The sequence below is a fragment of the Zootoca vivipara genome, chromosome 1 (genome assembly GCF_965207765.1).
Source record: "Zootoca vivipara chromosome 1, rZooViv2.hap1.1, whole genome shotgun sequence".
Classification (NCBI taxonomy): domain Eukaryota; kingdom Metazoa; phylum Chordata; class Lepidosauria; order Squamata; family Lacertidae; genus Zootoca; species Zootoca vivipara.
The window spans coordinates 18,280,636-18,294,279 of record NC_142582.1 but is presented as its reverse complement, the minus strand read 5'-3'; the positions used below and the strand labels follow the sequence as shown (position 1 = coordinate 18,294,279).

Here is a 13,644-nt window from a genome sequence, read left to right as displayed (position 1 = left end):
TGGGTTCCGTAGGTGCTCTTCTGAAAATAGAGTAAGAGGGGCAACCATCACACCGTCTTAGCGTTGGGTAGAAGGGATCCGTTGCACCCACCACTTACCATTCCCCCTTTCCCCCTCTTTTCTTCCTAACCTAACCCTGTATGTAACACTGATGTCTCGCAACAAATGAAACTGATCTGTGGAGAACAACTTGAACAAAGAGACAACACATGTATTTTTGTAAACTAAGAAACTAAGAAACGGTCCAGGAGTGGGAGGAAAAAATGATAGACTATTTGAAGATGGCAAAACTAACGGCAATAATTAGGAATGTACCGAAGGGGAAAATAATGAAGGAATGGGAATATGTACAGAACTACTTGGAAAGCGAAAAAATAAAAAAACAATTTAATGGCGTGCTTAGACTGAAAATATGAGAGGTGAGGTTGAACTTATAGACATTAAGAAGAAAGGAAGACGTGGGAAAGTAATAATTATAGCAAGAGAAAACGGATATGGTAAGGAAAGCGTGCTGTAAATAACGGGAGGTAACCTTTTGTTTATCTGTTTTATGTTTTTCTCCCTTTTTTACCCTTTTTGTATGTTACATTTTGCTTTTGTTATAATTTGTTTTGTTTTGTACGAAGACGGAGTTTAATATTAGTTGATTACTTTAGTATATGATTTATGTAAGGTTTATATGGTCTATATGATTTTGCGAATGTGTTTTTTGCTAAATTTTCTTTGATGTTCTGCTTTTGTTAAATGTTTTTCTTTTGACTCTATTTCTTTTTGTCCTATTTTTTTTCTTTTTTCCTGTAAATATCTTTGAAAGTTTTGTAACTTTTAATAACTAAATAAAGCCTATTTTAAACATTAAAAAAAAGAAAAAGAAAAACTTCAATAAAAACATGTTTTTCTAAAGAAAAAAAAAAGAACATATGGATGCTTAGTCAGAGAACAAATTCACCGAGTTCAAAAGGAGAACTGCCAGGAAGCGGGACCGGGAGGGCAACAGCGAATTGCCCAATGCGAACTGGAAAATTTACAGAAAAATCACATCATTTCACTGCTTGGGACCAGAATGCCTGGACTGCTTTTCTCCAGGTGGGCTTTCTCTCACACTTCTTTGGGTGCACCTGCTCTGAGGTGCTCCCAGGAAGGAAATTCAGCACTGGCCAGTTTGGGGTGGGTAATTTCTGATGGGAGTGTAAGGCTACCGACCATGATGCTCTCCTTCCACTTTTCAGAAGTAGCATGCCTCTGAATACAAGTGGCGTTTTGCTCAGGTCCTGCTTATGGGCTCCCCATAGGCAAACTGGTTGGCCACTGCAAGAAGAGGATGTAGGATTAGATGAGCCACTGGCCCATCAGTGTTATTATAGTACCGTAGGTCAAGCAGAGATGGGGAACCTGTGGAGCTGGAGATATTGTGGGATTCCAGCATGACCAGTGATCGGCGATTATGGGAACCACAATCCAGGAACACCCAGAGGACTTCAGATAACCCACCCCACTTTGGTTACTGGAGTAATGTAAGACATGAACCATGATCTGCTCTTCCAGAGAATGTAACAAAGATGTTATAACCATGGGGAAATGATGAATATGCCTTACCAAACTGTAACTATATCAGGAGACCAATTATTCTTTCTCCCCCCCTTTTAAGTAGCCCACACAAGACTGACTTTAGCTGGCCGCTGTGAGGTGTTCCTCCATCTTATACCATTGCCCAGTCCTATATAATCTAATCCTGAGCATTTATTATTCTCCCTTTTCTTTGCATTCAGACCTCATGTGGCCTTCCTGTGTGTTTAATCTAACCTGCATTGCAACAGAATGAACCATTCTGGCTATGTTGATTTACCACAACTCAAGATGAGTTCAGGCCGGAGAGTTCCAATCTATTAAAAAGAAGGGAAATAACTTCAAACTGAATGTAAACAAACGAACTTTGGAAAAGACTACATGAATCGAAAGTGGAGACACGATATGTATTTTTCTTTGTTACACAAGAAAATCTTTAATAAAAACGATGGCTAAGCAATCATTTGTAGTATTACACTGAATTAATTGCAGGAGAAAGGGGTGGACTTGTTTTGCTCGTGTTTTCCCCCATATCCACAAATATTGCAGTTTAAAATAAATAGGAAGGGGTGGGTTTTCAAATACTTGCAATGTTGTTTTGTGTTAACCCCTTAATACATACCTGAAAGCAACCACTGAATTGCCCCTACTGAATTGACCGCAGGGGTCAGCAACCTTTTTCAGACGTGGGCCGGCCCATCGTCTCTCAGACCATGTGGTGGGCTGGACTATATTTTGGAGGAAAAAATGAACGAATTCTTATGCCCTACAAATAACCCAGAGATGTACACAACCACGCAGCAACATCTTCAATCATCAAATTGTAGAGTTGGAAGGGATCTCAGGGGGTCATCTAGTCCAACCCTCTGCAGTGCAGGACCCTCGTGTTCTACTATCAATGCAAACTTGGGTGGTCTCACATGAATTGACAACAGACAGAAGCCACATCTTCTTTGGGCGCATTCAAGACCTTTTCCTGCCACAGCACATCACGTCCTGCTTTTGCAATTCCCCAGAGTGCAAAATGAGGCCTGCCATGTGGCAATTGGGTGGGTGGGTGGGACTGCTGTTAGAGAAACAGGCAGCCAGGACTGCCTTGAGAATGCAGAGCTAGTTATATGGTACTCTGGATCCAAGCCAGTATCAATGCCACTTCTACGAACCATGCGTCTCATGTCATCACCATACACATGAATAGCAATCTCAGTTTTGAGTGCTGCTGCTTTTGTTGCCAAAACAGCACCACCCATGCCAAGAGGGAGGATGTATCAGCAGACTTGGGAGAGCCCCAGAATTTGCAGATGGTTGCATAGGTCTTTAGGGGAGGCGGGGAAACAAAGGAGAGGAAAAACTCAAAACAGCCCAATTGAAGACTGAACATATTTTTGGGTGGTTGTTAAGAAACAGGAAAGTTAACCTCATCATCATCATCATCGACATTTATTGCATTAGCCATAGACCATGGCATCATTCAGAAAAATAACAAAAGGGAAAACAGCAATAATAACCATAAAAATAATCAGGCACCACACATACAATATAATCCACGGTCACAACTACTAAGATGGTTTGTTGCATAAAATATAATAGCAGAAGATTCTCTAGTAAAATGTGCCAAATTAAATATCCGAATCCCCTTTGCAGTTGACAGCTATTTTATCTAATTCTTTCCTCTTTATCTAATTCTTCTTAGCTGCCATTGCATAGAGTGCTACTTTATACGTTACAAAGTCATCAGTATCGCTCAGCAGCCATTTCGCCCTTTCCACCCTATTCAAGTGAGTTCCATTCAGAAATGGGTTTTATGAATCAGTCTCTTGGGTCTATATATAACGGGAACTGCAATAAGAGGTGGCACAGGTCCTCCACACAGACAAAGTCATTCTTCATAATGTACTTTGCCGTAGCGTCCACCCAACACCGCCGAGGGCATCGACTGGAATCGTAATTCTCTGAAAGCGATTCTAAGCATGGCAAGTGGGAGCTTTGACAGGTAACTGGCCCAGGTAAGGAAAGGTAACCTGAACTACACACTGCAACCTGTTTTTGCAGCTTCCACTCAAGAGACGGAATCTGCATTGAATAGCACAAGGGCTTAGAGAAAGTGGATCTACTCTAGCAAATCTTGGGAAAGAGGAAATATGAAGAACACACACATTGTACTGAAGATGGAGATGCAGCCCTGCTTATTAAGTCTACATCACTCACTCGTGACTGTCTTAGGATGTGACCTTGACTCTGTGTTTTGGAGACTTACTGGTAGGTAAAGAGGACACCGCCCAATCTGTGGCCTCAGCACTGCCAGTACTACTGTCTTGTCTTAAATGCAGCTCCTTGGGACTAAGGAAAAGAAGGTAGAATCTAAATCAATGAAAGGTCGCGCTTTTTGCAGAGAAGCCCTTTAGTGGTGTTTTCTTCAAGGAGAGGTCAGCAAGGCAAAGTGTAGCATAATTTCCATCTAGGCCTGAGCATTCCTGTTCCTTATGGAGGGCAGGAGAACTTAATCCCGTGAGCAAAGGAAGAAGACAGCAAAACAAGTCATCATCATTAAAGATGTGTCAAACACATCTTTTTAAAGACCATGCACACGCACATTCACAATTTACTGTTTTAGTGATTTCTCATGGTTTTTATTGATCTTATATAAGCCTCTCTGGGAGACTTCTTGGCTGAAAGGCAGGATAAAAATCATTTAAGTAAATGATCATTCATGGCGTATTGATAGCTGCAGTTGTTGCATTCTTAGTACTATAAAATGACATTTGTAAGTGAAAGATAAAGTCACTGCCAGAATAAAGTTCAGAACTCTGCTTTGCAATGCTTGTTTATAAAGAGCAGATACAATGCTAGAGCTCAAAACAGATATGGGATGTGTCAGGCTTCCCATCTAATTTGGGTTAGGAGTAAAACTTACTTTCATCATTTTGTATCCATGAAAATATATATTCAAGTTATGCTTTATTTTCCCCACCTTTCAACCAAATATCTTTATATTCTTTTTCAGCGTGCACTGATGTTTATGCAATTGTACTTTGAGATGGTACTGCTTCACCTTAATTAGTAAGCTTAACATTTCAAGTACTATAGAAAAACTCAGACCACACTGCAATTAGTGCATCTCAATCTACTTTATTTCAGCAAAGTGCCCCAAAATCTAAGTACAGCTTTTTAAAATCTACAACACAAAAATAGAAAATATTGAAAACGCACAGAAAACCAGTCATCTTGGAAGTGATTAGGATGTCACAAGAAATTTTGCAGTGAAGCAGTGATCATGATGTAATTCACAACACAACGTACGGAAATCTGCACGCTTCCTGTAGAGAATCCTCAGGCCTGAGCAAGCCGTTCTAGGACTCTTCGGTAATCTGAAACAAGCTGCTGGAAGGTTTCTTCTAACTGTTTGTGTTGCAAATTTATGTCTATTTGGTTCAACTGGTTGGTCAACTCTTCTGGTCTCAAACATCTTCTCATCTTAGCAATCTCTCTCTGCTTTTTCTACAAAAGAACCACGCAAAAAGAAATTTACACACATGAGCAGCAATTGCTACACACTGCTCCTTATAAGGCTAAATCAGGCATCCCCAAACTTCGGCCCTCCAGATGTTTTGGACTACAATTCCCATCTTCCCCACCCACTGGTCCTGTTAGCTAGGAATCATGGGAGTTGTAGGCCAAAACATCTGGACGGCCGCAGTTTGGGGATGCCTGGGCTAAATTGCTATTTAAAAGTAACCGGTAAAACATTCCAGGTTAAACAAGGTCTCAGGAACAGATCCTTCAGAAAACCCTGTTGTGTTCATATGCTCCTTGAAATAAAGATTTGCCCAGAAATTCCAAATGACTGGTCAACCCCTCCCATTTTTAAGTTTTTACTGTACGTTGACTGTATAGGACAGTGGTGGCGAAACATGCCCCCCCCCGATGTTTTGGGACTACAATTCCCATCATCCCTGACCACTGGTCCTGTTAGCTAGGGATGATGGGAGTTGTAGTTCCAAAACAGCTGGAGGGCCAAGTTTGGCCATCACTGGTATAGGGTAAAAGCCCCTGCTTTCCATCTGCAAAAGGCACAAACCAAAAACAGGCAGATACAGTATGAGCACATCCAATTCCTTTGCTTTCAATGGGATTTAATCATGGCTATGGTTTGGTTCAGCTCCTACAAAAGATGTAACACAACTTTTCTGTGTTGAACCAGTGATGCATGAAATCTAGAGATCACGGATCAAAATGCTTAAAGAGCCGAGTGGTGGCACAGGATGCTAATGAATCCCCCCCCTTTGTCTTTCCCTCTCAGCCTCCTTGAATGTTACATTTCATCGGGTGCTCTTTTCTAGTTGAATTATTTGATCATTTTAAACCACATGCTGTGTCTTTTAAAAAAAATATTGAAGGTACTCTTTACTTACGGAGGCCCTACATTGTATCCCTGTAATATAAAGGAACATTTGACAACGCGGAATCTCTCTCAAAATATCAGGGGTATAAAATTAGGGCCACACTTAGATGATATATAGAAAACTGACCAAGTGATGGATGTGAGGCTTTTTAAGACAACCTTGTAAATAAGCCTACATAAGTTACTAGCCTGTTTACCGCCTCTGGCAGCCATTTTAGTTTATGTACAGGGCACAAAGCACTCCACCTCTCCTTCACCACCCCACTCATCCACCTGCATGAAATTACTTGTCCCCCATGGCTACAAAGCTATATTAACGCTTTCCCTTCCTGCTCTTTTTTTCCAATCAAAAATCCACACCTCAAGCTGCTTTCTCATGCATGGAAGATAAAATAGTTCCATGTCCTCCCACAAGGGGAGAAAAGGGTGATCTGGAAGGATCTACTGTCATTCATTCACAAAGTGGAAAGCTCTTTCAGCTTTTTGGTTTAAAATACACAGTTCATATTATGTGGATATTATGAATGGATTAGTAACTGTTACATAAGATTTTGGGGAACAGAAGGTTGGAACTGATTTTTACCTACATGAAAATTAGTAATAATAATAATTATAATAATAATAATTTATTTTTATTTATACCCTGCCCATCTGGTTGGGTTTATATAACTGGCTTATTTCAAAGTGCAAAGTGCAAAACATGCAGTACAGTGGTGCCTCGCTAGACGAAATTAATTCGTTCCAGGACTCAATTCGTCCTACGAAAATTTTGTCTAGCGAGGCACCGTTTCCCATAGGAATGCATTAAAAGTCAATTAATGTGTTCCTATGGGCTCCGGGGGGAACTGGTGGCGGCGGCGGCGCTTGTTCTCTTGGCTCGGGGAAGGCAGGCAGGCGCTTCCCCGAGCCAAGAGAGCAAGTGCCGCTGCTGCCAACGACAGAGCCGGATCGGACGAAGCTTCAGAAGCATCGTCGGATCTGGCTCTGTCGGGCGGGGTGGGGGAAAGGCGAAGGAACGATGCTGCGCCTTTCCGCCACCTCTGCCAAGCCCCATGCCGGCGAGAAGCGGCGGCGGGGGAAGACCTTCCCCCGCTGCCGCGTCTTGCCTGCCTCCCCCGACATGGAGCGCGGCTTCAGAGACCTCCGAAACTGCGCTCCATGCCGGTTGTGCGCGGCAAGACGCGGTGGCAGGGGAAGACGTTCCCCCGCCGCCGCGTCGTGCCTGCCTCCCCCCGACATGGAGCGCGGCTTCGGGAGACCTCCGAAACCGCGCTCCATGTCGGCAAGCGGGGGACACCTACCTAGCCCGCCCCCTTGCCTTCGCCAAGAAAGCGCCGCCTCGGCGAAGGCAAGCGGGCGGACACCTAGTTCCTCCCCCGCTAGTTCCTCTTTGTGTTCCGCTGGTCTCTGCCAGGGCAGAGACCAGCGGAACACAAAGGGGAACCAGCTGCAGCAGGGAAAGTGTGTTTACCTGAGCTTCCTTTGCCTTCTTCCCTTGCTACAAGCTGGTTCCCCTTTCGCTAGATGAATGCCCTGATTTTCTGATCGGAGGTTTTTATGGCCACGCTTCGCAAGACGAAGCGGTGGCCATAGAAAATCTCATCGTATAGCGAGGCAACCTCCGATCAGAAAATCCTTTCGTTAAGCGGAATTTTCGACTAGCAGGGCATTCCTCTAGCGAGGCACCACTGTATAATCCTCTTGTTTCAGACCAGCCCCACATAATTAGTTATTGTAGAATTCTATGCTATATTATGACAAACATTGCGTCTCGTTTTTAGTTGAACAACTTGCTCAGAGGACTGATGTTGAGCATTCAAAGATATTCAAGATATTCAAAGACAGCCTGTTAATACGGTTTCCTACAAAAAGCCCACTTAACTGTTGCTAGTCAAGATGCAAAATCACTGCAGCTTCCCACACATGCAGAGGGGCTTTTCAGCTTTCCTCTTCGAGCAACTCTACTTCTCAAACTCTCCTGAGGGCTGGGGTGCCCATTGGAGCTGTAAGGCATTTTAAGGGACTGCTGCTAGGAAAAGTCAGCCACAAACATCCCATGTGCAGCATCTCAAATGCTTTGTGCATGAGCCTCTAAATACTGGCCTCTGTCTGAATTTTTTATTTTTTATTTTGCTATGTATTCTATACATAGTACCGTATTTTTTTCTTCCTTTTGTCTAGTTTACTCCTTTTACTAGGGAAATCTGTTTAGAACCCTCATAGAACTCTTGTCCACATACTCTCTGAAAGGGATGCTACCTTTACAGTGGTGCCTTGGATGTCAAAATTAATCTGTTCCGGGAGTCCGTTTGACCCCCGAAACCATTTGAAAACCAAGGCGTGGCTTCCGATTGGCTGCAGGAACTTCCTGCACTCAATCGGAAGCCATTAAAATTATGGACTGGTCATTACTTCGTCAGAGTGCAAACGAGCAAATTTAGCAGGGGATCAAATACTTTCCCCCCCTTCACTGTATGTCTAGTGTTGCGAGAAGCAAGAGATCAGAAATCAGACTCATAAGGATGCATTTTTCTAATGAGCCCCACCAGTGCAAGAGTGTCCACTTGTGTACCCATCAATTTTCTTCCATAAGGTTGGAAGGAGCCTTATATTTAGGGGGTGTGCAGGGGGAGAAGAGGGGGGAGAACGTCCCATTGTGCAAGCAGAAATCCTTGCACTGACAAAACAATTGCCTTAGCACTGCGTTTTATTGAGACTATGTAAAGTACTCTGCGTCTTCGTATCTGTAGTAATATTGCTTGGCTGTCACTTTAACAAAAGTACAGAGACAAAGCTTTAAAGAGGTGCATTAAAGGAAAAAGATACTGTAATTATACACGAAGGTTTTGGCATAAACAGTTTACAATGGAAACAACTTTAAAATATCCATGTAAGTTAAAAGCCACCTTGTAAGGGCCCATCAGTCTTCTTTTTACATCCAATCTGTAGCTTCTGGATTGTTCTGCATTACCCATGTCTGTTGCATGCAGCCGGAGAATTTCATACACCCGTCTTGTATGTTGCTTAAAAACAAGGGAAATGGCATATGAATCAAGACCAAGAACTGTCACTATACAAGGTTTAAAAAACCATTTCAAGTTTGTGTAGCCTATCCTGTCTTTAAACCCTGACACATGTACTTTAAAAACACTTATCCATTGTCTCACCTGGAGACCTTCAAATGTTGTAGCTTTGAATCTTACTTCCGCTCTATGATATATGAGTGTTTGCTTCTGGGCAGGGGAGCAAATGTCAAGTTTGATGGAGGTTGAGCAAAGAGGGTCCCTTCAATTCAATCCTGACACCCTACTCCTTTCCATTTGTTTATAAACTTTGCTGACTTGGAGGAAAGCTATATATTCATCCTTGGTTTCTTCTTTATAAGGATCCAGTTCTTGTAAATGTTTCTCACTGGTCAGAAATTCTAATTACCTCTCAGTTCATGCTTGGCTATCAACATCATTCTTTTGTGCTCAACCAAAGAACCAAATAGTATCAAACATGTGGGAAATGCTTGCTTCATTCTTTGGCACATACTGCTATATATCTTGCTGTTATTTGTCCATAATATTACCCCAATCCTGTTTTTTAACTCCTACTACTTTTTTTATTAAAAAAATCATGTTTAATAATATTTTTCCTTTCAAGGCGAAAACTGAGATGTTCCAAAGGCAATCCATGAACACACCAAGGTTTTTTATCCAACTAAGTCATTGCACACATGGAACGACTTCTGCAAGGGCAATGGAACTCTCCCTCTATGTGCCCCCTACTACCCTCAAATAGTTCTAAGACTTTTATCCCTAGAAAATTGTCCTAAATTCCCCCAATACAGTCCTGAACTTTACCACCAGTAGTGCCTTGTTGCAATGGATCAAATACACTGGGTTGCCTCCAATGCTAGTTCTATTCAGTACAGAACCATTGGAATTAATGGACCTAAGTCATTCCTAGGAGTAGGGCTCACATTGGATACAATCCACTGGCTGTACAAAACTTCATTTAGTCAACAGAAGCCAGAGCTCAATGACAGACTGAAGTTTGCTCCTGGCAGCCAAAATATGATGGTGTGACTTATGCAAGCTACGCGATATCTTCTAGAAACGGTGGATGGGATTCAAAAATCTACCCGTCTACTGGTTCTTTGGGAACTCGGGCACTAAAAGGAGATTTGTTTCCCTTACAATTGTTCTGAACATTAAGGCACTAGACCAGGGGTCAGCAAACTTTTTCAGCAGGGTCCACTGTCTCTCAGACCTTGTGGGGGGCCAGACTATATTTTTTTGGGGGGGGGGAAATGAATGAATTCCTATGCCCCACAAATAACCCAGAGATGCATTTTTAAAGAAAAGCACGCATTCTACTCATGTAAAAACACCAGGCAGGCCCCACAAAGAGATGCATTTTAAATAAAAGGACACATTCTACTCATGTAAAAACTCACTGATTCCCGGACTGTCTGCAGGCTGGAATTAGATGGCGACTGGGCCGGATCTGGCCCCCGGGCCTTAGTTTGCCTACCCATGCACTAGACATAGGATTGAACATTGAGTACAAATCTTCTCTTCATGAAGGCTTCTTGATCTAGCAGAAACTTCCACCAATGAAGATGTGGGGAGCAGTTTTCAACAACTTCCTCTCCCCTCTTGTAGTCTCCCTCCCACCTGCTCTTCTCCTGCAGATTTTTTTTTGGGGGCGGGGGCGGGGGGGCGGGAGCACAGTGAACTGACTGCCAGGGGAGGGAGAATCAGGAAAAATGCCACCTCCCATTAATGCAGCCTCTATTAGGTCAAGAACCCGTCTCTGAAGAGAAGGACTCGTCTTGTTTGTGGAAAAACAATACCCACGGGGATGATCATCACATCAATACAATATTTTAAGCACCGCGTACCTTATTCACTTTCAGCTTTTGTTGAGCTTCTGTTACCATATCTTGACTGAAGCCTTGCTTGAGCTTCTCCGGAGAAAAGCAAGGTAAATCCTGACACAGTTTGACTAATACAAAATCTCGTAGTTTCACATAGTTTTCAGATGGATCTTCAGCTAAAAGAACAAAGGAGAACGTGTTTTGTAATTTGCTTTTCCTGTCCATAAATCTCTGTCATTTTGGCATGGTAACACCACAAATTTTACGTTCTGTTTTTCAGTATACCTAAAATCATTTGTTTATTAGGGGCTACCCTAGGTTTTCTTCAAAAAATTGCTTTGCACCATAAAGTTATCAGAATTTTCAAAAGTAGGGGGTCCATGGTTTGGCTTTTGTAAAATAGGGAGGTCCTCAGTAATTAGCTAATTGGGAACCACTGGGCTATGGAATTAGGAGAGGGAGAACTGAATGCCCCCAGCTCTAAACAGTTTAAGATCTTTGCAAATTTATGTGAACTAGGATTACCAAATTAGCAAGTTCCTGTTTTATGAAATCATTAAAATGTCTAATGCACCAAGTAACAAATTCATGAAAAGCACATCAATGGGCTAACTATTTCAAAGCAAGTACTACTGTATTTTGTAAATCTGACTACCCTGTAAATCCACTCAGCTTGCTGCCCCCTTCATATAGCTGCCGTATAACTCTGAATGCCATCTCACTTTCATAATTTCCTGTCCCGCTCCTGACTGTCCAACCCAATTTCCCCTTAACAGCAGCAATGCTAAGTGGATGAAAAAGATAAATTCATCTCTCCATACCTTTCAAGCTCCCTGTCGAAAAGAGCATGCACCCTAGCAAATTATTCCACAGGGCAATTTCAAGTCTGCTTCAGAGCAGTTTTACTGGAGAAAAAATACACACCATGTTCCATGCATTGATGCAGAAGCCTGCTGTCTGCCATCGTATGGCCTACTTTCATTTCTACGCACTGTCAAGGGTGTGAAGCTGCAAATGCACATTTGGCTCAAAGATCCAGATAAAATATTCCATTTACGGACAAGCACAATTAAAAGAACATTTTGTCCTGCGTCACCAATTGGTACTTTATAAATGCTTTTTATAAATGATGGAAAGTATGTGGAATTTCCATGGAGCTTTAATGATAAACAAGACTGAAATTCAAGATTTAGAGGTATACCTAGCATACAGGTAGATGCCAAAACAAACTGCATTACTCAGCTCTATACATGACTGGGTATTTTCTACTCCTGTCAAGAATCCGACGGCAGGGAGTTTTTTGAAATTTGGAGGATTCTCAAAATCGGTTTGTGGCAAAAATAGGAATGTTGCTGTTAAAAGAAAATAATTCTATTCTCACTGAACATAAAAAACTTTTCTTTTTTTCTTTTTGAAGCAAGCTTAGCTCTTTATTTAGCAATCAACAATAACATAACATCAACAATAACTAAAACAACAATTCACAATTCACTAAAAACAAAAACCACTTTTCAGTACATAAAGAAATTCTAGGCCGTGGCAAAAGGGTTAATTTAGTATTAACTTAGTAGTGAGGTTTTTTAAAAAAACCAAACGAACATACATACACTGGTAGCATAGTACAGTGGTACCTCGTTTTTCGAGCGTAATCCGTTCCAAATGACCATTCGGTCTTCTGAAACGTTCAAAAACCGAGGTACAAAGGGCGGCCTGCAAATTCAATAGAGAAAATTGAAAAAGAAAAAGAAAAACTCAGCGGAAGCCATTCGACTCCCGAGGTGCATTTACTTCTGGGTTTTTGGCGTTCGAAAACCGAAACGTTTGACTTCCGAGACGTTCGAAAACTGAGGTACCACTGTTCTGGAGTCTTCCTTTCTCCACTAGCTCAGGCTGTATTTACACGAAATACGTTTCTGATGGTGTAATAGGAAAATTAGTGGATGAAGGTAAAGGTAAAGGGACCCCTGACCGTTAAGTCCAGTCGCGGACGACTCTGGGGTTGTTGCGCTCATCTTGCGTTACTGGCTGAGGGAGGCAGCGTTTGTCCACAGACAGCTTCTGGGTCATGCAGCCAGCATGACTAAGCAGCTTCTGGCAAACCAGAGCAGTGCATGGAAACGCCGTTTACCTTCCTGCCAAAGCGGTACCTATTTATCTACTTGCACTTTGACGTGCTTTTGAACTGCTAGGTGGGCAGGAGCAGGGACTGAGCAACGGGAGCTCACCCTGTCACAGGGATTTGAACCGCCGACCTTCTGATCGGCAAGCCCTAGGCTCAAAGGTTTAGACCACAGCGCCACCCGCAGATACATTCAAGAAAATGACTGCTGAATGGAACTATATCTCGTATGACTGTGACTCAAACAACTGCATAACTAGTTCCAGAAGCCCCACAGGCTTTCAGAGTGCACCAACATTCAAAAGCAGTTTGTGATAGGTTATGTGGGTGATACACAAGGTCATGTTTATATTTTAAAAGGCAAAATTCCTACTGTGCGGCTAAAGTAGCTGGCTCATCCACCACCGCCACCCCCAGTATATTTAAATCCAAGCAAAAATGGACTGATAAATATAATTCCTGAGAAGTTCAAACAAAGGGTTAAGTCCAACGCATGCTAACCAAGCAGAACAGAGCTTTTTTTTTTGCCTTCCCCTTCCTATTAGCCCAAAAAATAGAATACGACATAGAAGCTGCAGCAACAGAGGAGAATCAGAAAAGAACCCCAACCACCACCCCATTTGGGGGGGGGGAGGAACCTTACTGCAAGCAGAAGTCACCTATCCAAACCAATGAATATTCTTAGCAGTC

At 42.4% G+C, this 13,644-nt stretch overlaps 2 protein-coding genes across 6 annotated transcripts in view; one reads left to right on the top strand and one right to left on the bottom strand.

Moving 5' to 3' along the window:
• SLC25A12 (solute carrier family 25 member 12) overlaps nt 1-13,644 on the top strand; it is a 101,682-nt gene that overhangs the window by 8,279 nt on the left and 79,759 nt on the right. The gene's annotated exons all lie outside the window — the stretch shown is intronic.
• The window catches only part of HAT1 (histone acetyltransferase 1), a 35,420-nt gene continuing 26,451 nt past the window's right edge, over nt 4,676-13,644 (bottom strand). For all 5 annotated transcript variants that reach the window (XM_088657816.1, XM_088657857.1, XM_088657750.1 and 2 more), the window contains 3 exons: nt 10,860-11,011; nt 8,875-8,991; nt 4,676-5,064 (listed from right to left, as the gene is read on the bottom strand). In XM_088657816.1, the coding sequence (XP_088513942.1) occupies nt 4,897-5,064; nt 8,875-8,991; nt 10,860-11,011 (437 nt within the window). In that variant the 3' untranslated portion in view covers nt 4,676-4,896. The remainder of the gene's footprint in view (nt 5,065-8,874; nt 8,992-10,859; nt 11,012-13,644) is intronic.